Here is a 24,883-nt window from a genome sequence, read left to right as displayed (position 1 = left end):
TCATGATTCTCAGGGTCCTGGGATCGAGCCCCACATCGGGCTCTCTGCTCAGTGGGGAGCCTGCTTCCTCCTCTCTCTCCCTCTGCCTGTGTCTCTGCCTACTTGTGATCTCTGTCAAATAAATAAATAAAATCTTAAAGAAAAAAAAAAAGCATGTGCCTTCAGCTCAGGTCCTGCACTAGGCTCCCTGTTCAGTAGGGAGTCTGCTTCTGTCACTTCCTCTCCCCCTCTCTCTGCCCCTTCCCTGCTTTTGCGCGTGCGCTCTCTCTCTCTGGAATAAACAAAATCTTAAAATAAAAGATAATTGTTTCACTATATATTTCCCAGCAGTGACTCGTCTCATTTCTACAAATCTTGTTATGAAAAAATGGTGCCTCCCTGTTACTGATAATTGCATTTCTTTAGCTATTATGTACATTGCATTCTTTTTTTTTTTTTAACTTTAAACAAATTTTTATTACACAAAGGTTGTCACATAATTGGATATTTCTCTACTTTGTACACAATTATTCTTACTCTCCACAGAAAGGCTGCTTAACTTTTCATCTGGTGATGGCAAACACTAAAATCCTGATTTTAACAGAATAGTAGTAAAAATGCCTCAGTGATTTAAGTTGAAAGCAGTACATTGGTACATGGCTCTTGCACTCAGTTATCAGGAATGTACAAATGTCTTTTTATTCAAAAATACAAAATAAATTATCTGTAGGCATGGACAATGACAACAGTAAACCATTATATGTTGTCAACTGAAACCAGTAACTGATGGTTATAGTGATTTTCTTAAACATCAGCCAGCCTTTTCTTCAGTCATTTCCTTCAACTGACTTCTCTGAAGTTATGGGTGAGGAGCACAGCGTGGGCTTCCTCTCACAGTTCATTCATAATGATAAAGCACTATCCTAGGACTCAGAACATGCCGCCTCCCATACCCCCTCCCATTCCGCCCATTCCGCCCATCGCTGGGTCCTTCTCTTCTTTAGGAATTTCGGTGACTACAACTTCTGCTGTAGTTAACAGAGAGGCCACTCCAGCAGCATCCAATAAAGCAGTTCTTACAACCTTTGTTGGATCAATGATTCCTTTTTCCACCATATTCACAAAATCTCCAAGCATAGCATCATAACCAACTTCTGGGGAACTCTGCATAATTTTCTCAACTATCAATGATCCTTCAACACCTGCATTCTTAGCAATGGTCATTGCAGGAATTTTGAGTGTTCTCTTAATAATTTCTATACCAATTTTTTGATCTTCGTTAGTTGGAGTTAATGAATCCAAGGCTGGAATGCACCGAAGCAGGGCACAACCCCCTCCTAGAACAATGCCTTCTTCAACGGCAGCTCGTGTAGCATTGAGCGCATCTGTAACTCTATCTTTCTTTTCATTCACTTCAACATCACTCGTCCCACCAACCTTCAACACAGCTACGCCATCTGAGAGTTTTGCCAAACGTTCATTCAGCTTTTCCTTTTCATATTCGCTAGTTGTAATATCTAACTGCTCAATGATTTCTTGAATACGTTTTTCAATTTGAGCCTTGTCACCTTTTCCTTTTAAGAGCATGGCATCATCTTTGGTCACAATGACCTCTCCAACTTTTCCTAAGTCGTGAGGCTGAACATCTTCGAGATTTAGAGTCAATCCTTCTTCCCCAAAAACTGCACCACCAGTAGCAATAGCCATGTCTTTAAGCTGGTTCTTTCTATTGTCACCAAAACCTGGAGCTTTGACTGCCACAACCTGAAGACCAACTTTTAGCCTATTCAAAACGAGTGTACTCAGAGCTTCTCCATCAACATCTTCAGCAATTATGACCAAGGGCTTACGGTGAGCATTGGCAATTTCAAGAGCAGGTACAATGGACTGGACACTAGAAATTTTCTTTTCACTCAATAGAACATAGGCATCCTGGAATTCACATTTCTGACCTTTTGAGGTATTAATAAAGTATGGAGAAATGTAACCTCGATCAAACTTCATGCCTTCAATAATTTCTAATTCATCATTTAGTGTTTTTCCATCCTTTACTGTGATGACACCCTTTCTTCCAACCTTTTTCATTGCATCGGAAATGATGTTGCCAATTTCTTTGTCTCCATTTGCAGAAATGGTAGCAACCTGAGCAATTTCTTCAGGGGTTGTCACGGGTTTAGACTGCTTCTTAAGTTCAGCAATTACGGCATCAACAGCTAACATCACACCTCTCCTGATTTCCACAGGATTAGCACCTTTGCTAATCTTCTCGAAGCCTTCCTTGGCAATAGAGCGTGCCAAGACTGTAGCAGTAGTGGTGCCGTCCCCAGCCTCTTCATTTGTGTTATTGGCGACATCTTGAACAAGTTTAGCGCCAATATTTTTGTATTTATCTTTTAAGTCAATTGACTTTGCTACGGTCACACCATCTTTTGTTACTTTGGGACTTCCCCAACTCTGTTCAATAATCACGGTTCTTCCCTTTGGCCCCATTGTAACGGCTACAGCGTCGGCTAAAAGGTCTACACCTTGAAGCATTAAGGCTCGGGCATCTGCACCAAATTTTACATCTTTGGCATAGGCCCGAGTGAGATGAGGAGCCAGTGCTCTGGACACTGGCCTAATTTGGCGAAGGACTGCGGGTAATCGAAGCATTTCTGCGGGGCAGCGGCGGAGCGTGCGCACGGTGAGGCAGGCCGTCGGAGACGAGTGAGGGTGTACATTGCATTCTTAAACAACAACAACAACAACAAGGAAAGATTTATTTATTTGAGAAAGAGAGAGCAAGAGAGCATGAGCGGGGCAGAGGGACAAGGAGCCGCAGCTCCCCGGAGCAGGGCGTCCAGCGATGGGCCGACCCGCCCGCTCTCAGAAACTTACTTCGCATCCTCATTCCAAACCACACTTCACTGAGTGAAGCACAGGGAGCTAATCCAATGGAGAGAGTTTAAATGCCACAAGGCTTTGGAGGAACTGTTTTGATCATGACTGCCTTTTTGGTTAAAAGGAAGCAATCAGAAATGTCTCCAAAGTTAATCAAACTTTTCATCTCTTTTCCCTAGTAAAAAGTTTTCTTTAAGAAATGAGTAATGAGGGCGCCTGGGGGGCTCCGTCAGTTAAGCATCTGCCTTCCACTCAGGTCATGATCCCAGCGTCCTAGGATGGAGACCCTCGTAGGGCGCCCTGCTCAGCAGGAAGCCTGTTTCTCCCTCTCCCACTTCCCCTGCTTGTGTTCCTTCTCTGCTTGTCTCTTTCTCTCTGTCAAATAAATAAAATATTAGAAGGAAGGGAGGGAGGAAGGAAAGAAGGAAGAAAAGAAAGAAAGACATGAAAAGTGATTCTCATTAAATGACTAAATGGTAAAGGTGGCTTTCAAACCTGACGCCATCACATAAGGCACCAGGCCTCCGACTCACTCCGCACTCACTTGAGTTCCGACATCCCCCAGCACGCAACCCACATTTGTAAAGAGCTCTCAGGGGGACAAAAAGCAAGGTTCAAAGGATTTATTCCCATAAACTTTAAGAAAAAATAAGAGACCTTAAGATTCTTAAAACTATTCCTTGGGTTAAGATCTGAAAGGTAACAATTCTAAGTGAAACTGCAGAAACATGTCATAAGGAGGACTGTCCCACACCGACAAGAGACATCTAGTTTTCATTATTTCCTCCATCAAAGATAACCACAAATATGTCTTCCCCTGAGAAAAACGAAAATCAAGACCCCCCCCCTTTTTTTAATGAGTCAAGGACCATTCATCTCCAAAATAAAACGGAAAATGCTTTTAAATTATCTTTTTAAACAGACCCTAACAAGGGAAACTTTTATAATTTATGATCAATCACTACTGGGAAACCAGTCAAAAGTAATTTTAATGGCCTTATAGGTATGTGCTTTTTGAAGTAAAGATTTGCAAGACAATGCACATGCGATTCTGAACCACGATTTTACAAAAATGCTTTAAAATGATGGTAAAATTATCTATACTGATTTATTCCTTCCTATTATAGCATCAACTATTCCTGCAGAATGCAAAGATCTGTCAGCAACATCGCTAACAACTCCACTGGGCTTAGAAGATTTAATTCCTTCTTAGTCAAAACACAATTCAGAAGAGGATCTGGCTGACAAAGTTTTCAGCCCAGGCCATGTTTTTTCCCTTGGGTTTCGGTAGACAACAGGTAAATGAGACCTTCCTTTCATGCTAACTTAGGCAACTAGTTTGGTCATTTAATCCTTTCATCATGGTCCAGGGGGAGAGAGAAATTAAAAAGGAAACAGAAAATATCACCAAAACGTGCCTGGGAGAGGGCTTGGCAGTAGTAGTTGAGGAAGATGAAGACACAGTCAGTTAGGGCGCTCCTCACACGCACACGTAAAGAAACGCCCCCCTCCACCAGCACACACACTTCACATGTCTGGTGCCCAATCTCGCTCGCATTTGTTCAATTGTTTCATCGTCTGCTCATTCATTCGACAACTGAGAAGTACCGACGAGGGGCTCTGTGGTTATCAATACGAACAGAAGGATCCCCAAGTTAAATCTTAGGGGACCAAGACATAGCCCACTGACAAAGCAGTATCTACCATCTAGAGGGACGGGAACAGAAGACGAAGCAACTCACGACGCCCCCAGCTGAAGCTCATGTGGTTTTGGAGGACGAACAGAGGGAGCCACGTGTTCGAGCTCCGAGCTCTGAGGCAAACTTTCACAAGGGACCGCCTCTGTGCTATGACCCCTGAAAAGACTGTTACCATCCATTCTGCAGGTGTCTCTTCCATCCAGGGTCCATCAAAGACCTTCATGTTTATCCCGACCTCTGTATGACCAAATTACCCCAAGTTACGAGGTTGGGTGAAAATAATGACCAGTGCTCCCAGCTGTCCCTGCTTAGCGGCATCTGGGTAAAGAGGACATGGGGCCCGGCCCCCAGGAACGATAAACTCTCCAGCAAATGACAGAGAGTAGCATTGGCAGTGGTGTGCAGAGAAGATAAACCACTTCCTTTTGTTCCAAGGCCTAAAAGCAGCCATTGTGTACTATCTGCCTGCTGGATTTGTGTTGCTTCTATTGCTGTGTTAAAAGAGCTATTTCTGGTGCTGACCCCTGTATAAAAGCTGGGGTGAGCTGAGCTTTTCTGCCTATTAGAGTGAGCAGGAGAGCAAAGGCTAAACCTCTCTGAGTAGACGGGTCAGAGGACACAGAGACTGATTCAGATTTGGCTGACAGCACCAGGCAAGGCATTTCTAATCTCCCCGGTTAGCACTAAATCAGCCTGGTGTCCACGAGCCCTTGACAGAGGACAGACAAATGGGACTCACTGAGCGGATAAATAAAGAGTGGCCTGGTGCGGCGCAGCCTGAACACAATCCAAAGCCTTCATTCCTCAAACTCAAGACGCTCGGCCGAGCCCACATCTACTCAGGGCAAGTCTTGGCTCTTCTGTAGTCAGATGACACCTTCTAGTCTGATCCGGAGAAAACAGACCAGACCCATTCCAAGAATGCAGAACACAGTCATTAAGGGGCATACTCTTACCTCCCCCTCTATTCAGTGTTGCCTGGAGAAGAGAAAAGCCAAAGCAAAAATTAGGAAGATGCCACCCGAACCACGGTGGTCACCCAATGCAGGGTAATTCATGGTTTCTTATTTTTTTTCTTTCCAGGCCCTCCTGACAATCGATGCTGCCGAGCCACGGAGCAGAAGAAATGTGCCCGAGCAGGACCGTGAGCTCTTCTCTGGGGAGGTCTTTCCTAGCTTACAAACGTGCCCAAAGAAGGGAAGGGAGGAGACACAGAGCAAGTGACCCTTCCGGGGACCACGGCTGGCGTGCTGTCACAGAACTGAGATCCTCCCAACACGATGCGAGTGCGGTCTTTTCAGGGGACTTTTTGTTGGTGGCGTCCTAAACACTCTACCAAGTGGTACCTAAGAGACTGTGTGATCCCCGGTTTACCAGTGAGGAAACACGCCGAGAGAGGCTAATTAACTTGCCCATGATCACACAGCCTGTGAGGGAGAAAGCCGGGGTCCCAACTTTGCTCGGGGTGAAGACACTACAATCTTGCCTTTAATCATTCTGCTACACCAACAGAATGTCCCGTTGGGTGTGTAAATGGAATTTTTACATATTAAATCCCATGTAAATCCAGCAGAGTAATTTGCTATTTAAAGGACCCCTAAGGTGAGCCATTTTGAAGGCAAAACAAAAAACTAAAAACAAAACAAAACAAAAAACCAACAGCAGGATGGAGAATAAACCACCGCTTGCTTTGTTTAACTTGTAAATTCAAGGTTTTGGTGATCGTATCTGATGAAAACAACGCCGATCTGCCGAAATGCGAAATGTGGCATGCCTGCCAATGCTCGCCAACTTCCAGGAGTGATGGTGGGAAGGGGGGCGCAGAGGCTGTGGCCCCCCATGAAGAGAAGGGCGCTCCCCTCCACAACCAAAGCTCAGAAAGCTCAGGCCCTTTACAACTCCTGCAAAGCGAACTCACAATGTGCCTTCACACCAGAACCAAGTAATCACAGAGCTCCTGAGCACGGCGAAACTGAGAGTCTTCTACCCTCAGGAAGAGAAGATCTTAACACGTGACAAGTGACCTCCTAAGACTGGAAAGGTTGGTCTGGAAAAGGACTGACGGGAAGGGTCTGGGCCCAGGTCTTCTGCCTCCGCGTACAGAATCTAGTACTTCTCCAAAGTCTACCAGGTGTACTTCAACAACTTAACCTTGGATCCCAAAGTAACAGAGCAAATTGTCACCAACACAATACCTCGGGGCAAGTCTACACTTTATTGAATGTTACAACAGTCAGCTGTTTTATAGATTCCGAGAGCTTGGGAACTGCTTCATATGAGAGAGATGGGCTGTAATTTAGAAATGTCATAATGGGGGGGATAAATGTCACTATGGAACGATCACACCAGCTTAGGAGATGAAATTGGAGCTTGTAAAAAAAAAAATACTGTACTGGGATTAACAGGTCTTTATTTCTACAGAAGATACACAGAGTAACTGAGTTTGCCTAAAGGTTTCAGAAAAAAAGAACAGTAAGGATATTTCTAAGGAAAAGTAAAGACATTTGTTCTATGTGAAAAGGAAAGGTTGTGAGGGAAATTAAGCAAGAAATGAATTCTACCTACATACTGGCTCCAGGTTCATAAAATAAATACTTAATCCATTAGGAAGTTTCTTTTGCCAAACCATATTAAAGGTATTAAATATTTCATGTCTATATAGTCCTTAGCAGAATATTTCCTTAAGTACCCTTTATTATTTATGTCATAGTAATATATTTTCAAGTGACTATCATTACAAACACTTATCAAGAGAGGATAATACTTTTCTTTTCTTTTTTTTTCTTTTTTTTTTTTGCAAATATAATGACCTGTTTATTTTTGGGGCCACAGAGCTCCATTCATGATCTCTGTCTTAAAATCTGGAAACCTTAAATACCATGGCATTTTAACATAAATCTAACAACTCTTACTCACTCTCAAGAAAATTAAAATACTAACCTGTTTAAATTCGTGGGGGGCGGGGAGATGCCAGACTCTGGAGAAAGGTTGTTCTGCTCTTGGGTTGAGGAACTATCATTTTCCTAAGTCCGTTTCATGGAAGTCGGCCACTTACTTGGACCACCTACCCCCAACTCCATGTCAGAGCCAGAGAACATTCAAAAATAACCTAGAGATCCACCCAAGTCCTCATGTTACAGGTGACAAAAGGGAGGCACCAGGATGTTGAAGAACAGGCCTAGCGCCATAGGACTGGTTCACAGAAGCCAGAGAGATGGAAACACCAGGTTCCCACCACGGCTGCTCTGCTCTCTTCACCGGACCACTCACCTCTGCCCACCGGACGCAGGCGAGAATGAACACCTCCCCTCCAGGGCGTCTGAGAACCAGCCGAGGGAGCGCAGAAAGGAGAGGGGTAAGGACCAGGCTGCTGCCGGGCCCCCTGCTAATGAGAGAGGCTTTATTATGAAGCTCTACTCTGCAATTTCTTAAATTATTCTCTTTTTTCTCATCTATAAAATACAGTATTATAATACCATAATCCCAGGGTTGAGATGATATGAGCTGTGTTTGCAAAATTCACATTACAAAACAAGTGGTCAAGGGGCGCCTGGGTAGCTCCGTGGGTTAAGCCTCTGCCTTGGGCTCAGGTCATGATCTCAGGGTCCTGGGATAGAGCCCCATATTGGGCTCTCTGCTCAGTGGGGCGTCTGCTTCTCCCTCTGCCCTTCCTCCCACTCATGCTCTCTCAAATAAATAAAATCCTTAAAATAAAAACAAGGTAAGTGGTCAGTAAGCAGTAACTAACAGTACAAGATGCACCCTTTCTTCTGCAGCAAAAGCCGTAACTCCCCGTTCCCTCCAATCCCAATGCCGGCTCATCAGTGGTTTGCAAACTGAGAACGGATCGCTGGGTCCCACTCAGAGTTTCTCGGGTGGAGTGTCGGAAGACACGAATTTCTAACAAGCTCCCAAGCGAACCTGAGGCTGCCATACTTTTCCTTTGCTAGTTTTCTCCTCTATTTTCAAAAATCTCTCCACTTGGAGAAGCTTATCTTCCTGTTTAGTTAAAAAACATCTCTAACCTAGAGATCCACCCAAGTCCTCATGTCACAGGTGACAAAAGGGAGGCACCAGGATGTTGAAGAACATCTCTACGATGTTCCTCTATCCAGCATTTCCTTGCTTAGGTGAAATTCAAGGCTGTTTGCTCAAACAGAAGAGAGGAAACACAGCAAAAGGAGATTGTACAAAAGCTTTTCTTTCTTTCTTTCTTTTTTTTTGTATTTAATCCCCAATCTATGGGCCCCATATGTCAAAAAGCATGTTTTTATGCCCAATGAAACTGTACTTCTATGAAAAAATAATCTTGAATATTAGAACAAAAGATACTATACTAGAGTGCGTCTCTTTGCCATTTTAGCACAATCTCATTAACTTGGACCGACTACAGGGAAGGTTCATCTACACTGGTGAACAATTACAAGGACAAAGAACTGCTCAATAAATGTCATGGTACTAGTCCTAATTCAATTATCTCGGCCTAAGCAAGGTCAAGTGAGAGCTTCGGTGGCTGCTTCCACGCGTGGCACCACGCATCACTTCTCACTTCGAAAGTCCACCACGGCTTCCGTGGCCTCGTTGGAAACATCCGTCCTCTTGAGGCCAGCATTAGGGCTGCTGAAAGCCTATGGCCCCCAACGAACCCACATTCACCGTGTGCTGTGGACAAACAGAATCACATCCCGCTCCCGTTACAGCAAACCCTGCTGCTCCAGCCTGGGTGTGAACCAATCCATCCTTAAGCCAATGAAAGTCCTACTCAGATGCCCCATCTTGCATTCAGCACTTCTAGATCCTCAAATCCTGTATCACTTTCTCTATGTTTTAATCCCAGTATAGTGAACACACAGTGTCGTATTAGTTTCGGGTGTACGTTCATTACCCCACGCACATCCTGGTACGTGTGTTCTTTAACTCTTTACTTCACGCACCCCCCACCCGCCTCCCCTGTGGTAACCATCGGTCTCTGTTCTCTACAGCTGAAAGTCTGGTTTTGGGTTGTTTCTTTTGTTCATACATTCTGTGTCTGAAGTTCCGCATGAGTGAAATTACACGGCATCTTTCTCGGACTCATTCCACTTAGCATCAGGCTCTCTAGTCCCATCCATGTGGTGGCAAACGGCAAGATTCCGTTCTTTCTGGTGGCTGAGTAATGCTCCAGCGCCAGCACCCCGGCCTCTTCCTCTGTTCGGTGTCGATGGGCGCGCCGGCCACCTCTGCAATGGCTACTGGAAATCGTGCTGCCATGAACGCAAGAGCCTGTCAGTCGCGTTGAACGAGCGTTTCCAGTTTCTTGGGGCCAACGGCCAGGAGTGCGATTGTGGGATCACAGGGTCGTTCTGTGTCTCATTTTTGGGAGGAACCTCCACCCTGTTTTCCACAGTGGCTGCACCCTGGTGCAATCCCACGGACATGGAAGAGCGCTCTTCTCTCTCCCCACCCTCTCCAGCACATGTTGTTTCTAGTGTTTCTGACTTTAGCTGTTCTGACAGGTGTGAAGTGACCTACACCACTCTTGCAGTAACTCTGTTACACTGAGAAATCTGAAGTTTTTTATAAAAGTAACACACATGAGTATTAAGATCGCTACCCAGGAACCTGTTCACAGAGGTTTACAGGACCTTAATCAAAAATGGCAATCACTAAAAGCAGCCAGCACGTCCTTCGGGTGAAGGGCTCAGTGACACCGTGGTACATCCAGGCGGCGCAATATTGCCCCGTACCGGAAAGAAACGAGTTCTCAAGCAGTGAAAGTACATGGAAACCCCCAGCTTGCATGACACAAAAAGTGAACCACACGATAAACCATGGACTCCGGGTGATGAGAAAGTGCCCACGCAGAGTGCGTGACTGTTAACCAACGTGGCCCTCCGGAGGCCGATGCTGACAGGCCCAGCAGCGGGGGCCGACGGTGGGGGAGGTAGAGGCACAGGGGACTCCGCAGTTTTCGCTCGATTCTGGTGCGCCCCTAATCCCGCTCTGCAAAATCAGAAGTCGAAGTGTTCCGTATAGAGCGTGTGGTCTGTATCTAGCATCCGTCTGCCTGGATCACTTTTCTGGTTTCAGAAAACCTAGACCAGTTTCCGACGCTGCCGCTCTCATGAGGGTGACGGGTTTATGGAGGACCGTTACGAAGCAAAGACACGAAGGTAAGCGAAACCTGAACGCCAGATCCCGGTGAGTTTAAAAAAGAGACACGACCGGCATGCAGCGTGTTTCCTTCCCCAGGACGAACTGTATAAATATTTCTTTCTCTTCTGTTTTAAAAGTCTTTACAAAGGATTGTAGGAATTTTTAAAGCTTCTTTCCAATCATCACAGGAATTGACTGCAAATGCCTCCTGGAGTTTGACTAATGCTATTTTGGGGGGGGGGGGGGTCGGAAACCCACGTTTCTTTTACTACTTTCCAGGGACATTTACTTCAGAATCAAGTTACTATTTTCTTAAGGGATCTCAGTGCCACTCGACAGATTTAATGAGGTCAGGGATGGTTTTTTCCGAACTCCGGACAGGGCAGAGTTTACAGGACACAGTCAGATCGGCCCCTCCCCACGGCCGGTCCCACTGGACACCTAAGGGAACATCCAGCTTGGGTGCACTATTGGGTTTTAAGAATATGCCTCTCAAATCACAAGGTTTAAGGAAAAAAAGATCACACTATACTGAATGGCTTACATTAGTTTCATTAATGTCTGAATTTCAGCAAAATCTTTCATCTGGGAATTGTTCCAAAATACAGGAGGATCTGTCACTAATGGAAGCCATTCCAGTGGAACATGTGTTTCCTCAGCTTTATTCCCATGACTACATGTCTTTTCAATGTCCTTTTACTCACTGTGACAGACACAGTCCGATCACCCCCTTCACATCAGGACTCTGGAAGTTCCGTTAACTCTTCGGATGGTGGAGAGACTCCGACGGAAAAGGCAGCAATAATAACCATGATGGGCTGGTCATACCGTGGGCACCAACCCTGCACCCAGCAGTGCCAGCGCTCTCTGTACGCACTGTCCCCAAGGACACAGTTGCTGTCCCAGCAGGGCCCGGGAGAACATCGCAGAGAGCTTTTAAGAGAAGCAGAAGATGGATGGTTTCGACCACTTGGAGGGCAGACTTTGTGCTCTGGCTTCCAGTCTATAAAGTGGGGGTGCGAACACGGAGCCCTCATGACCTATTTCTTGAGGAAGTGCACGAGATAATGGAGGTCAAGTTCCTGGAGTCATGACGCCCCATAGCGGACCAGTCCTCGGATTTGTTTGTTTTGTTTTGTATTGCTTTTTAAGGATTTTTATTTTTACTTCTTTGGGAGAGAGAAAGAGCACAAGCAGTGGGCAGAGGGCGCTCAAAGGGAGATGCAGGCTCCCTGCTGAGCAGAGAGCCCGATGCGGGGTCGATCCCAGGACCCCGGGATCATGACCTGAGCCAAAGGCAGATACTTAATGCCTGAGCCACCCAGGTGCCCCCTTTTAAGACACTTTAAGGACAGAATCTAAAACTTTTAGCTAACATCACAGAGTCACCAAAGTGCCTTTAAAATGCTTCCTTTCTCACTCCCCTTGTCATGCTCAGGGCCTCGATGCAGACGGCACGAATCCTCTCCTGAAGCCTACCGATAGACAGTTAACTAGTCCAGTATCCTGCCTTCCCAATCCATAGCTCTGTGGACAGTTTCCCAAACTCACAGATCAGCGATGCTATTCATACCCCCTCCACCATGGCCTTGGGCACCGAGGGTGCGGCACAGACCGAGAGGAACAGGAGGACAGAAACAAGTACTGGAGGATAAGGGCTACAAAGGGATGTGGGTGATGCAGGGGAGAGACAGGAACACCCTCTCAGCATGGGGTTTAACTCAGTGTAAAGGATGAGACGCATCGGGCACGCAAAGAACGGCTTCTGGCCGTGCAAGTAAAAACTGCCGAGACTCCAGGACGGGAGGGGACTGGGCATGTCTAACAGATCCTGACAAGACGCACCTTCAAAACGTCCACCACCAGTGATGCAGAAACCCATTCAAAGCTTTAGAGGCAAAAACTGCTTTTTTTTTTTTTTTAAAGATTTTATTTATTTATTTGACAGAGATCACAAGCAGGCAGAGAGGCAGGCAGAGAGAGAGAGAGAGAGAGGAGGAAGCAGGCTCCCTGCAGAGGAGAGAGCCTGATGTGGGGCTCGATCCCAGGACCCTGGGATCATGACCTGAGCCAAAGGCAGAGGCTTCAACCCACTGAGCCACCCAGGGGCCCCCCAAAACTGCTTTTAATTCTACTGCACTTAGATGATGGACCCCAGCTTTTGTTGGCAACTGGAAAAAGTCAAAGGTCTCCAGCATCATGGTGAGCATTCTCCGGATAACAGAGTGTAACCATAGAGCAGAACAGGCTCTCTTGTCCTGGGACTCTCACCATCACCGATGTTCGCTGAGGTTTAAAATAAAATCAAGAATTGAAAAATAAAAATAAAAATCATGATTCTGAATAGGGAAAACATTTAACGTAAAGAAAGGCATGGCTACCTCGTCTTGGCAGTACTTTCATGTGAAGTAAAGCGCAAGTAAAGGGGTGAGAAAAAGCTAGAAAGAGACAGGTGGCAGGAAGGAGGAAAAGAAATGTGGGGGAGGGGAGGGGAGAGGAGGAGGAGGGGAGAGGAGGGAGGAAGGCGGCAGAGACGGGAGGAAGGCGGCAGGGACGGACGGAGCTTGAGGACCAAAGCACGGGGCCGCATCTAGAGGGTCAGACTAGCGGACACCCTGCAGAGGCTGCTGAATCCCCCTAAACAGAGGAACCTGCAAACTTCCTGTGATTTGATTACGACAGTCTAGCCCAGGCTTATGAATCTTCCTACCACTGATCTTGTAAGATTCTAGAATGGGCTACCAGAGAAGTCTCTTTTATGTACTCAGAAAGAGAAGCAATGAACTCAGGAATCAGCATGAGTTCACCGAAAATACCAAAAAATCTTGCTCCTTTTCTCTTTGTTCGTAAAAAATGACCAGCGCATCAGGAGCCTGGAGGAAACACTGCGTATCTGGGAAATGACCCATCTTGGGTCCTCGCAGACGGGAGGAGGAAACGGCAGGCAAATCTAACTAGGTAAAAGGTAACAGTAAGTTCTGCATACTGAGGGGTCCTGGCAGCCTGACTCAGCACGGAACGGTGAGAAAAGACCAAGAGAGAGAAGTGGGGGGAGGGAACCCCAGGAAAACAGAAGATTCTGAGTGGGACAGAGGACAAGGAAGGTGTGAAGTAAAAGAAGGGAATCTTCCAACAGAAACTGAACCTGCCAACTTCAAATAAAAAACCACCAACATGTGAGGTACCCTTCTACCTAATAATGGTAGAAAAGTAGCCACCATGGGGCTAAATAAATTTAAATTTGTGAAAATAAGATAAAATCTCAAAATTCACTTCCTCAGTCACACGAGCCACATGTCAAGTGCGTCTGTGGCTGGTGGTTACTGAGCTGAACAGCAGACAGACAGCACTGCCGTCCTCACGGAAGGTTCTAGTGGACAGCACGAAATCGAGAACCAGCACTTTTTTTTCCCTGGTTTTCATATGAGCCATCCTTTCTTGAGAACCAAAACAGAGGTAAGCGGTGACCTCTGCGCGTGCGCGCGCGCGCGCGCACACACACACACACACACACACACACACTGCAAATGTCAAAGGAGACACACTGTTTGGTTTTAGATTTTACGGCTCATTATTATGCACTTTGGTCCGCAGCCTAGGGGTGGGAGATGATCACTACGGAGGATAGCTTTTAAGTTAGACAGAAAATTCTTTTAATTACCGCTAACAGAAGGGTCTGATAGGAGCCTCAGGCCAGGAGAATTACATCCTCTGGAGTCACGGCCCTCTTGGAGAGGAACGGCTCCCCCGCTCAGCACAGCAGGCCGCGAGGTGACTTCCAAAAGCACCAAAACGAGGTAGAGACACACGGACAGGCCTAGTGAAGAAAGGTGTCTTGATTCCTGTTTGTCGTTATCTGTGATTTCTTATATTATATCACGAACTATGTATTGATTTTGTTTTCCCTAATTGAATTGTAATCTTCCAGAAAGCAGAGATTTCTACATCCCTTCTAGCAAAGAGCACACTGCTGAGCTCAGAGCAAGTGAACAATTAATATACATTAAGCGAGAAAAATCTCGGGCGAGCAGGTCTCCGCGGTTCATCTCAAATTCACCTTTCCTGATGTTTCTGAGTATCGCTTCACGCAGGAAGCATGTAGGACTGAAGAAGCACCACAGACGCAAATCCTGGTCATGGCTCTGCAAAGGTTCTAAATATACACATAAAATGTCCAAGACTGTTGGATTTACAGAGTGGAAGCCACTGGGGAACCTTTGAGGAAACAGTTTAAGTGGGACCGAGACGAAAGAAACCAGAGTCCAGGACTCCCGTGCGAGCCTCTCAGAAACGTCCACACACGTCTCCCCTTTCTGAGCCAAGGCTTTCGGGTCTCCTCGTGACTCCGCTGGCTGAGCCGCAGACCCGGGTAACTGAGACACCCCAAGACATCACTAGAAGAAAGGAAAACCAGGCACACTTTACAAAAACTTTTTTTTTTTTTTAAACTTTGTAGATGTGTAATTCCTTCATTTGAGCTACCCTGAGGAACTTAGCTCCTACATTTGGTCCGGTAATGGCCGGCAGATCAGATCAAAGTTTGAAGTCCTACAAGAAAATGACCAGCGCTGGGGAGAACACGGAGAAAAAGGTACCCTCGTGCGCTATTGGTGGGACCACAACGTGGGGCCGCCACTGTGGGAAACAGGATGGAGCTTCCTCAAAAAATTAAAGATGGAACCACCGTGGGATCCGGGAGTTCCACTACTGGATGTTTACCCAAAGAAAATGAAAACATTAATTCAAAAAGATAAATGCACCCGTACGACTGCCACAGCATCCTTTACAACAGCCAAAAGCACCCTATGTCCAAGGACAGATAAAGGGGTGAAGAAGGTGATGGGGTGCATGAAATCCTGCCCCGTGTGACAGCCCGGGTGGGCCCAAAGGGTATTATGTTACCTGAAATAAGTCAGACGGAGAAAGGTCAGAGATACATATGCTCTCGTATCCATGGGTCATCTAAAAACCAAACAAATGAACAACAACAACAAAGCAAATAGCAAAGACTCACAAATACAGAGAACAAAAGGGAAGCTACCAGAAGACTGGGCACTGGGAAACAGACAAATAGGGAAGGGGATTAAGAGATACAAACTTTTAAAGACTTTTTTTTTTTAACTTGAGAGAGAGAACACATGCATGCACAAGCAGGGGGAGCAGCAGAGGGAGAGGGAGCGAAGCAGACCCCGTGCTGATCAGGGAGCTCGACATAGGCTGGATCCCAGGACCCCGAGATCTTGACCTGAGCCAAAGGCAGACATTTAACTGACTGAACCACCAGGTGCCCCAAAGATACAAAGTTTTAGTTGTAAAGGAAGTCAAATCCCGAGGACGACACATACGGCGTAGAGAATATACTCCATGATATCGTAATAAATCACACGGCGACAGGTGCCAACTCCTCTGATCACGGTGGGCACTGTGGGACGCACAGCACTTGTTGAATCACTACGTGTCTCCCTGCAACTGATGCAACACTGCATGTCAGCTACACTTCGATGAAAGAGAATCTGAAGTCCTACACGTATACTTTGTAATAGTCTGATGCCTTTAACAGATCCTGATTCAATTTTTAAGAAGGTGCCTACCTGCCCTGCAGATATGCCTGATCTTTGTAGTCTGGACAATTCTTCATTTCATTCCTCCAGCCAAATTAATATCTGCAGGACATGGACACTGAACTTAATACCTGTATTCATTCACGCACATGCAGGAGAAATGGAAAAGTCTTAGACGGACTTCGTATGCCCTCTCCCCAGCCTCAAGTTAAGGAATTAGTCTTTTTCCAAGGAAGTCACCTCAACATTTGTTTTCAGACAATTTTAGTTCAAGGTCCCTAAGGCATTTCACAGCATAAATTCACTTTTTATAATATAAAGAGGAATAAAAAGGGACTCGAAGATGAGTGACGTAGTCAACTGTATCCAAGAGGCAGCACCAAGTAACGCTGACAGCGCGACTCCCAGAGCCACACAGGATTCAGTTCAAATCCCGACTCTGCCACCAACCAACTTCGTAATGAGGGCTCCAGCTGGCCTTTACTGGACTTGCATAAATTAGACAAAAGGGCCTCGTCTGGGCAATCATAACCCTCACCTGCTCCCTCAGCGGACGGCCCTCAAGCACTGGACGCTTTGCAGCGCTCTGGGCGGCCACCCTGCGGATGTAAATAGGACTTGAGAAAACTCTCCGCACTCCGACCACCTCATCTGTAAGGTGGCTACAAAACCATCTGCGCTCATCAGGCTGGAGGGAGGGCCACACCAGGTAAAAGAGGGAAAGCTCAGCGCAGAGCCTGGAGAATCAGGACGGACTCCGCAGGGAGTATCAGTTGTCACCTCGATGCCTCCCCCTGGCCAGGCGTCTACACGGTCATCGTCCCTCGAAGGTGCTACTAAGAATGGATTACACTCTGCCACTGGACCCAGTAAATGCGCTCCAGGATCGGACAGTGCCTACGCGCTCTAGACCGGACGCTGGAAGCTGACATAGCACTTGAGGGTTAAAGCTTGCTCTGCACACATCCTACTGAACGCACAGGACTCATCATTTAACCTGCATCTTCTCCATTCTATTTCTTTCTAAACTGATTGCTGTAACCATATATTGTAGTACACAGGACACTAGTTTTAAATTTCACTCCATAAATTCCATCTGGGAAAGCTTTTAGATCCACCCAAGGACTCTAGTAAACAGCAATCCGACCCACATGAACCCCAAACCCTAACCCCTCCCACGACGTGCGGTCATTTCTACTTTGGGAACCCTACCCACATGAACCCCAAACCCTAACCACTCCCACGACGTGCGGTCATTTCTACTCTGGGAACAAATCTGAATTCTTTTTTCCTAAATTAAAAACTTATTTTAAAGAGAAGTCGTATTAAACTACTCCACAAACATAATAAACCACACTTAAATCTTGGTTTCCATAAATATCTCTTGCCTACAGCTATTAGATTCCACAAGTTTGCCAGAAAAATAGTGTGTTTATTCTGACCGTGATTTGCTTTCTGTGGTCTGACGGTTCTCTCGTGCGTGTTTCTGATGTTTGGGAAGAGGGGGGAGTCTGTCAAGAAACCTGTAAAAGATTTATTCAGGAGACATGAAAGCTATAAAAGATCATCATTCCATCACTGTGAGGTCAGGTTAGACCTCGGGACAATAATATCGAATGGTGGCACCTCTGGCCCTCTCTTGTTTCCTTAAGTGATTGGCTAAGACTGAAAATCAGTTTGAAAAACGAACAAATTAGGGCAGGTGCTTCGTGGGCAGAACTGACCAACCCTTCACTAGGAGCTGTGACATACGTAAGCTCAACCACAGGACAGGTCCGGGGCTGGGGGAGGAGCCTCCGGCGTGTTGTGAATAGTCATTTACAACCGTTAGTTGGTGTGGATGGTGCAGGCCAAAAGGATCTGGGGTAGCGGGGAGGACTCAGAGGTATACAGAAGTTATCCCACACCCCTAACTCAGCCACTGACCCTTAACATCCACGGGCCTACATCCAAGACTTTGTCCTAACGAAAACTCGGGGATGCAGTTAGGGGCGGCCACACAGGGGACTGGGGAAGACCGGCAGATGACAGAGCCGGAACGGGAGGGCTGACGGACACATCACCGCCCGCCCTAGACCTGGGAAGGTCCTCACCCCATTCCTAGAATCTAAAACCTCTTAGACAAGGAAATTTATTTCTCATACTTAAAAACCCTGATAATGATTCATAAAAGCCTACTTTAAAATTCTATAAAAACATACTATGAAAAAAAATCTTCAGTTGGTCATTTCTTTAACCCCAAGTCTGTCATTTCTAAGGAAGCAAGCTGAATTATCTACACATATGTTTTTAAGCTTCAGGCAATCTGAAACCGAAGAACATGATGAAAATATGTAATTGGTGCGACTTTTCCAAGAAGTGATCTGATAATAGTTTATAAAAATAAAGATATATATTCTTGTTCCTCAAAAATGTTCTTGAAGAAAATAAAGATAACAATGACAAGACTACTATATTTTTCATGCAAGTGTGACTATTTCCATGAGAAATCTGGGACGGCCTAAAAATCCAACACCAGGGAACTGGCTGAACAACCTTTATGATGGAATGTTATTATATTTATTATCTGGCCATTTAGCAAATGACTACTTACTGATATTTAAAAGATGCAAGAGATTGTTATGTTATAAAACTCTCAAGAATATGCACAAATTCATGCTATTTTTATTACTCTGTGTACATAGGCTAAAAAAATGACTTGAGAGATTTAAACCGCGATATCGCAAGTGGCAGGGTTTCTGGTAGTCTAAGTTTTCTTCTTTATTTTTTTTAATTTTTTTTTAAATTTTTTTTTAAAGATTTTATTTATTTGACAGAGAGAAATCACAAGTAGATGGAGAGGCAGGCAGAGAGAGAGAGGGAAGCAGGCTCCCCCCTGAGCAGAGAGCCTGATGCGGGACTCGATCCCAGGACCCTGAGATCATGACCTGAGCCGAAGGCAGCGGCTTAACCCACTGAGCCACCCAGGCGCCCCTAAGTTTTCTTCTTTAAGTTTATCTGTATTAGTCAACTTTTCCAGAAGGAACAGACATTGATTTTGCAATTCAAAAATGGTTTTGATAAAGACCTTAGGTTTCGTCTTATTCCTGCTTACATTTAACAGATGGAGACTTTGCAGATCGTTACGTGTTTAAGGCGTAAGAACTTGTGAACACCTCTGAAATCAGTAATGCACCGCCAGTGGCTCACATACAACTGAATTAATTCAATAAAAAAATCTGCTGAGCACCTATGTGCTAAGGGTTCTCGTACAGCTGGGTATGTTAAGATAAATAAAGTTATTTCCCTGTCTGAGGCGTTCCCGTCTATAGAGAATGAGGAAAAAGGCAGGCAGTAATTCCTATGCAGTGAGAAGGAAAAAAAAAACCATAAAACATCTTATGGGTTCAGGATGGAGCTACTCGCTTGGTTACAAGGGATTCAGGGCGGGGCAGTAATGAAAGATCGTCTGTTAAGAGGACAAAAGGCACAAAGCCTTGCAGACACAAGAAGCAGCACGTGTGATGTAATGAAGACACAGAACACGGGAAGGAAAAGCCGACAAGCTGCCGGGCTCATCGGGAAAGCCTGCAGCACGGCCGAGGACACCAGGAACTCTTGCAAACGGGACAACAAAGTAAAGCGAGCAATCTTACAGGGCCTTGAAGGGCAAACGCAAGTGTGTGAAAATCTTCCAGAAGCACTGTGGAGAAGCACGTGATTTTGTACCACCAGGGAGAGAAGAATGATCTTATCCACCTCCCCAGGCTTTCGCGATGACCTTTAGAGCATGACGTCCTAAAGTTCACCTCCGCTGCGGACCAGACCCACAGTCCCAACTGCACATTTCATAGGATACTTATCATATCCGTTATGAAGTCTAATAGCGCCCTCAAATTTAAGATGGTCCCCGTGAAGCCTCTCCTCACAGCTTCGAACCTACTCTGGAAAACGCAGCAGGAATCCCCCTCCTGCTCCTTCCCACGCCTCCACCCTTCAAAACGGGGGGGCTACACCTTACAGGTTTCTGATCCTCCCTCTCGTGCTCGTCCACTTGAGCACTAACTCACCTTCCGCGTCCCCCCGGACCTCCGTCAGATTCTGCAAACCCTCTGGCAGATGGTCTCTGCGGCACCCGCCATGCCCGGGCACTGCTGCTGCTGCTGGGCGTGGCCCCCCCGGCAGGACGACACCAGCGCCCATCCCTGGTTTGGAAGCCTCGGGGGGTCACCAGGTAAGATGTAAAGTCAAACTGCCTGGGCACGAGGTATTCCCCCCCCCCATCTCTCAATACACCATCAGTTTATAGAAGGGAGTTTCTCAGTATCCTAACCCTCGGTTCAGATCTCCGTTAGAGCCCCCGCACATTATCAGCACAAAGCAGCAGGGTGCAAAATAAGCAGAAAGACAAAAGTAAGTGAGGGTCTCTGCCATGGTGCCAGGCTGTGCTAAAATGTCACATCATGATGCGTGTCCCCGGTGACCTGAGGGTCAGCATTCTGCCTGGAATACTGCAGGAGTTTAATAAATTTGTTTGACTAAATGATTGACTTTTAAAAAAAAGCCAAGTTAGAAGAAGTCCCTCATCGTGTGACATGTATAATTCAAAATATAAACTGCTTTATAGGTGACACGGGGGAAGTACTGGCCTGCACTAGATTGTTTTTAAAAGATGTATTTATTTTAGAGAGAGAAAGTGCACAAGCAGGGGGAGGTGTGGAGGGAGAGAGAGAACATCAAACAGACCCTGAGTGGACCATGGAGCCCAAGGAGGGGCTCCAACCCAGACCCTGAGAACACGACCTGAGCAGAAATCAGAGTTGGCCACTCAGGCGACTGGGCCTGTACAAGAGTTTTGATGATACATGTCTTCTTAAGTACCATCTTCTACCCTAAAAAGATTCTCCCATGGGCAAATCTCATCTACAATTCCATCACAGATGTCTGTTTCTCCACGATAAAGTCCCAGCAACACAGATCGCCCACAGCCACCCACCCGCTGGTGTAAGAGACTTGTTCCAGAGTGCTGTCGAGGGTCTTAACAAGACCACAAGTTTTAATCAGCAAAATAAAAACCAACCGATTCCTGGGTTCATCATCCTGATAAAGAACACGTAGGAATGACTTACTAAACATCTTTTTATGTACATACGCATACTGCCTTAAAATCCAGAGAGTTTTAGGACAATACAGATGGTTTTTCTCTAAAACAAGATCATGAGGTTATCACCTATCAGAAAATAATAAATCCAGGGGCACCTAGTGGCTCAGTCAGTTGAGCATCTGCCTTCGGCTCAGATCATGATCTCGGGATCCTGGGATGGAGCCCCGCATCGGGCTCCCTGCTCCGCGGGAAGCCTGCTTCTCCGTCTCCCTCTGCTCCTACCCCCGTTCCTGCTCGCTCTCTCAGGTAAATAAATAAAATCATTTTTAAAAAAGAAGAAATATAAAGATAACATCAAAAGCCTCAAAATTGCTGACAAACATACACTTGGCAAGAGGGAACTATGATAAAAAGATACACATCTGTGATGACCACAAGTTCCATTTCGCAGAGGGTTCTCGTTACACGTCCCAATAAGTGAGCTCCCCCTTTCGTTCATTTATTTTCCAATTTTATTTCTTGCTGCTTCTGAGCTCAAAAAAAAAAAAAAAAATCAGACTGATTTCTGAAAGCCAACAGCTTCCACTGGCTTAAGAAGAGCATTTACTCGTGAGTATCAAAGTTGTACCTTCTTTGATGACAGCACAATGACGGTATTTATCACTGTAACAGCTAACTCATGTAGCACATTCCAGGGTACACTTGATATCTTGTCTTATTTAACACATAAAACCGCTTAGGGTCGGTCCCGTATTATTTTACAGATGGAGAAACTGAGGCACGGAGAGCTAAGTATCTCGCTTCCGGTCACACAGTCTTTTTTTTTTTTTAAAGATTTTATTTATTTCTTTGTCAGAGAGAGAGACAGCGAGCACAGGCAGACAGAGTGGCAGGCAGAGGCAGAGGGAGAAGCAGGCTCCCCGCAGAGCAAGGAGCCCGATGTGGGACTCGATCCCACGACGCCGGGATCATGACCTGAGCCGAAGGCAGCTGCTCAACCAACTGAGCCACCCAGGCGTCCCCCGGTCACACAGTCTTTAAGCGACGAAGCTGGGCTCACACCTGAGAGTCCACACTGTTGGTCTCTGCACGCCGTGGGATGAGATCTCTTCCTTAACACACTGAGAGGGGTATGACAGATAAAGAGGACCATTTCCTTCTAGGGCCCTCTAGTCCGTATTTCCTCATAAATCTTCATTCTAGGGCCTTCTAGTCCGTATTTCCTCATAAATCTCCAAGCTACACACAATCAGCATGTCCAATCTCATTCATATGTTATCACCAATTTTGAGTATTAATATGCTATTAAAATCCATACATATGCTTTTAAAGATAATAGAATCTGGAAAGCTTCACCAATTACACTGGTCTGCTATTTCCCCCACTGGGCACACAAGTCTGAAGCAGCACGTACCAATTACGTGAGTCACGAATAAGAGCGGTATCTGTAATGTTAAAATCTTTTCGTTGCTATACTTACAGGTGTAGAAAAGAATAGGTAGAATTAATTTCAATGATGTATTTTATTTAACCCAAGGCATTGAAGAAGGGGTTGAAATATCTTTTCAACGTGTGCTCTGTAGAGATTACTGGAGAGAGAATTCACATTCTTGCTTTCACACTAAAGGTCCAAAATCCTGTGTGCATTTTGTCCTTAAAGCACATGTCCTTAAGGTCGGTCATATTTCACATGCCCCGTAACACGTGTGCCTGCGACACGGAACAGCAGCGTTCCAGAGCTTACATGCAATTCTGTAAACATGAAAAACAGGTACTCCCTGTATGAACTTCTCCCGTGACTAGCACCCGGAACTAGGAAGACACACACAGGTGTACCGTAATACCGTCAAGGGGCACGGACGCTCCTTGGATGTGGACGGACATGTGCTCTAGACGGGACAGGACGCAAGCGTGTCCACAGTGGGTTCAAGGTCGTTGTCCTAACGCCTGTCCCACCACAGATGGAGGTCTGAAGCAAGAACGGAGAAGTAAAAACACGTAGCTGCTTCTCGACAAACGCGCCGCGGCTAGGTCCAGTTGTCTTTATTCCCGAGGACGTTTCGCAGTGTAGTCATCCACGTGCAAGACAGCTGACCCGGGGCTGCTCACTCTGGCATTTTCTTCAGTTAAAAGTGGATTTGACTCTAAGCTCCGTGTCTGGGTCTCTCTGAGCGCTCACTCTGACTCCATCAGCATCAGCTCAGTGAGGGATGGTGTGAGTAGAGGGGCTGGGCGGGGGCACGCTGGGGCTCCCACGGACCCCATAGGCTAGTTTTTACCACTTACGTTTCATTTCCTCAACAATTAAGGACACGTTCACCCGACCACCCTATAATCTTGAAAATGTGAAAAATGAATCTGAGCAAAGGTTGCACCCCCAGACACACACACTTAAGGGTAGGGATAATATCTAGTAAAAATAGAATCTAACCTTTCCTGGATTATTCAATTTACTCCGTAAAAAGCAATCAACTGCCAGGGACACCCCCCCACCCCCCACCCCTCCCAGAAAGGCTGAAGGAGGGGGAGGGACAGAGGATGAATGTCAAAACAAAAGCCTGTGCTAGAAAATTTATAAGGAAAAAGAACAAACATCCTCTTTGGGAATTACTCGAGGCTACACAGCAAAGAATTATGGCACATAAACTGAGGTTACATAAACACTCTAATAAAATCCAGGGCTTGATTTATAGACGCGGCCTGTCCCATGCATGGTTCCGCAGACGACCCGCGCCTGGGAGCCAGCGAAGCCACCCAGCGCCTCTCCAGCCGCGGCAGAGGAGGCTTCGCTGGGAGCCGCTGGGCTTTCCTGTCCGTGGTGCGGGGACGGACAGCTCAAGACACCCCAGGTGAATCCTTCTGGTTCTACAGACAGGAAATGCGGACCTCCTGTGTGCGCTCACTGCCCTGGTCTGCACAGGGCTCTCGAGCTCCAGCCCCGGCTCCAACCCAGCTCACCAGCGGGAGCAGGAAGATGCGAGGAGAGGCGGGCAGGTGGTCCCCGACCCCACGAATTCCCAGAAAGGCAGGTGTGAAGGAGCTTCGCAGTCTGCAGACGAAACAGTGAGACAGAACGTACCCCAATTCCAGCACGACGCGCTGATGGAGAGCAACACGCTTACCCCTCCCATGCCCTCAGACACAGAGAAAGATTTATCAATCAGAAACAGACGGATGGACGCAGACGGCGATTCGCAGGAGGCCCCAATGACACCAGGCAAGGCTCCCCCTGGGAAACCGGCATGAAGAGGTTAATTCACGGAATTGGGGAACAAAAAGATAATTCTCTGCCCAGCTCTCCTCCAATCCCTGATGCCCACCCCCCTGGGAAAGACCTGACTTCAGTCCCAGACTGTGCCTAGGGCACCGCGCTAACCCTCTTGCGGCTGGAGACCCTTCCCCTCTCCGGACAGCTGCTCCGGTGGAGTCCCTGACTCGTTTGTTACTGCTCTCCTGCTCGTCCTTCGGAGACGACTGCAGGTGCAGCGGCAGCCCCGACGGACCCTGTACCGTAATTACGGTCCGCGGCTCGGACCCTGACGGAC

General features: G+C 46.5%; 2 protein-coding genes across 5 annotated transcripts in view; both read right to left on the bottom strand.

The window, feature by feature from the left end:
• The window catches only part of AUTS2 (activator of transcription and developmental regulator AUTS2), a 1,069,563-nt gene that overhangs the window by 633,370 nt on the left and 411,310 nt on the right, over positions 1-24,883 (bottom strand). The gene's annotated exons all lie outside the window — the stretch shown is intronic.
• On the bottom strand, positions 423-2,686 carry LOC132026648 (60 kDa heat shock protein, mitochondrial). The gene has a single exon (XM_059414734.1). It carries the CDS (start codon positions 2,629-2,631, stop codon positions 910-912), a length of 1,722 nt encoding a protein of 573 aa, XP_059270717.1. The 5' UTR covers positions 2,632-2,686; the 3' UTR covers positions 423-909.

The sequence above is a fragment of the Mustela nigripes genome, chromosome 11 (genome assembly GCF_022355385.1).
Source record: "Mustela nigripes isolate SB6536 chromosome 11, MUSNIG.SB6536, whole genome shotgun sequence".
Lineage (NCBI taxonomy): Eukaryota > Metazoa > Chordata > Mammalia > Carnivora > Mustelidae > Mustela > Mustela nigripes.
The sequence above is the reverse complement of the archived record's forward strand: the minus strand, read 5'-3'. Positions and strand labels throughout refer to the sequence as shown.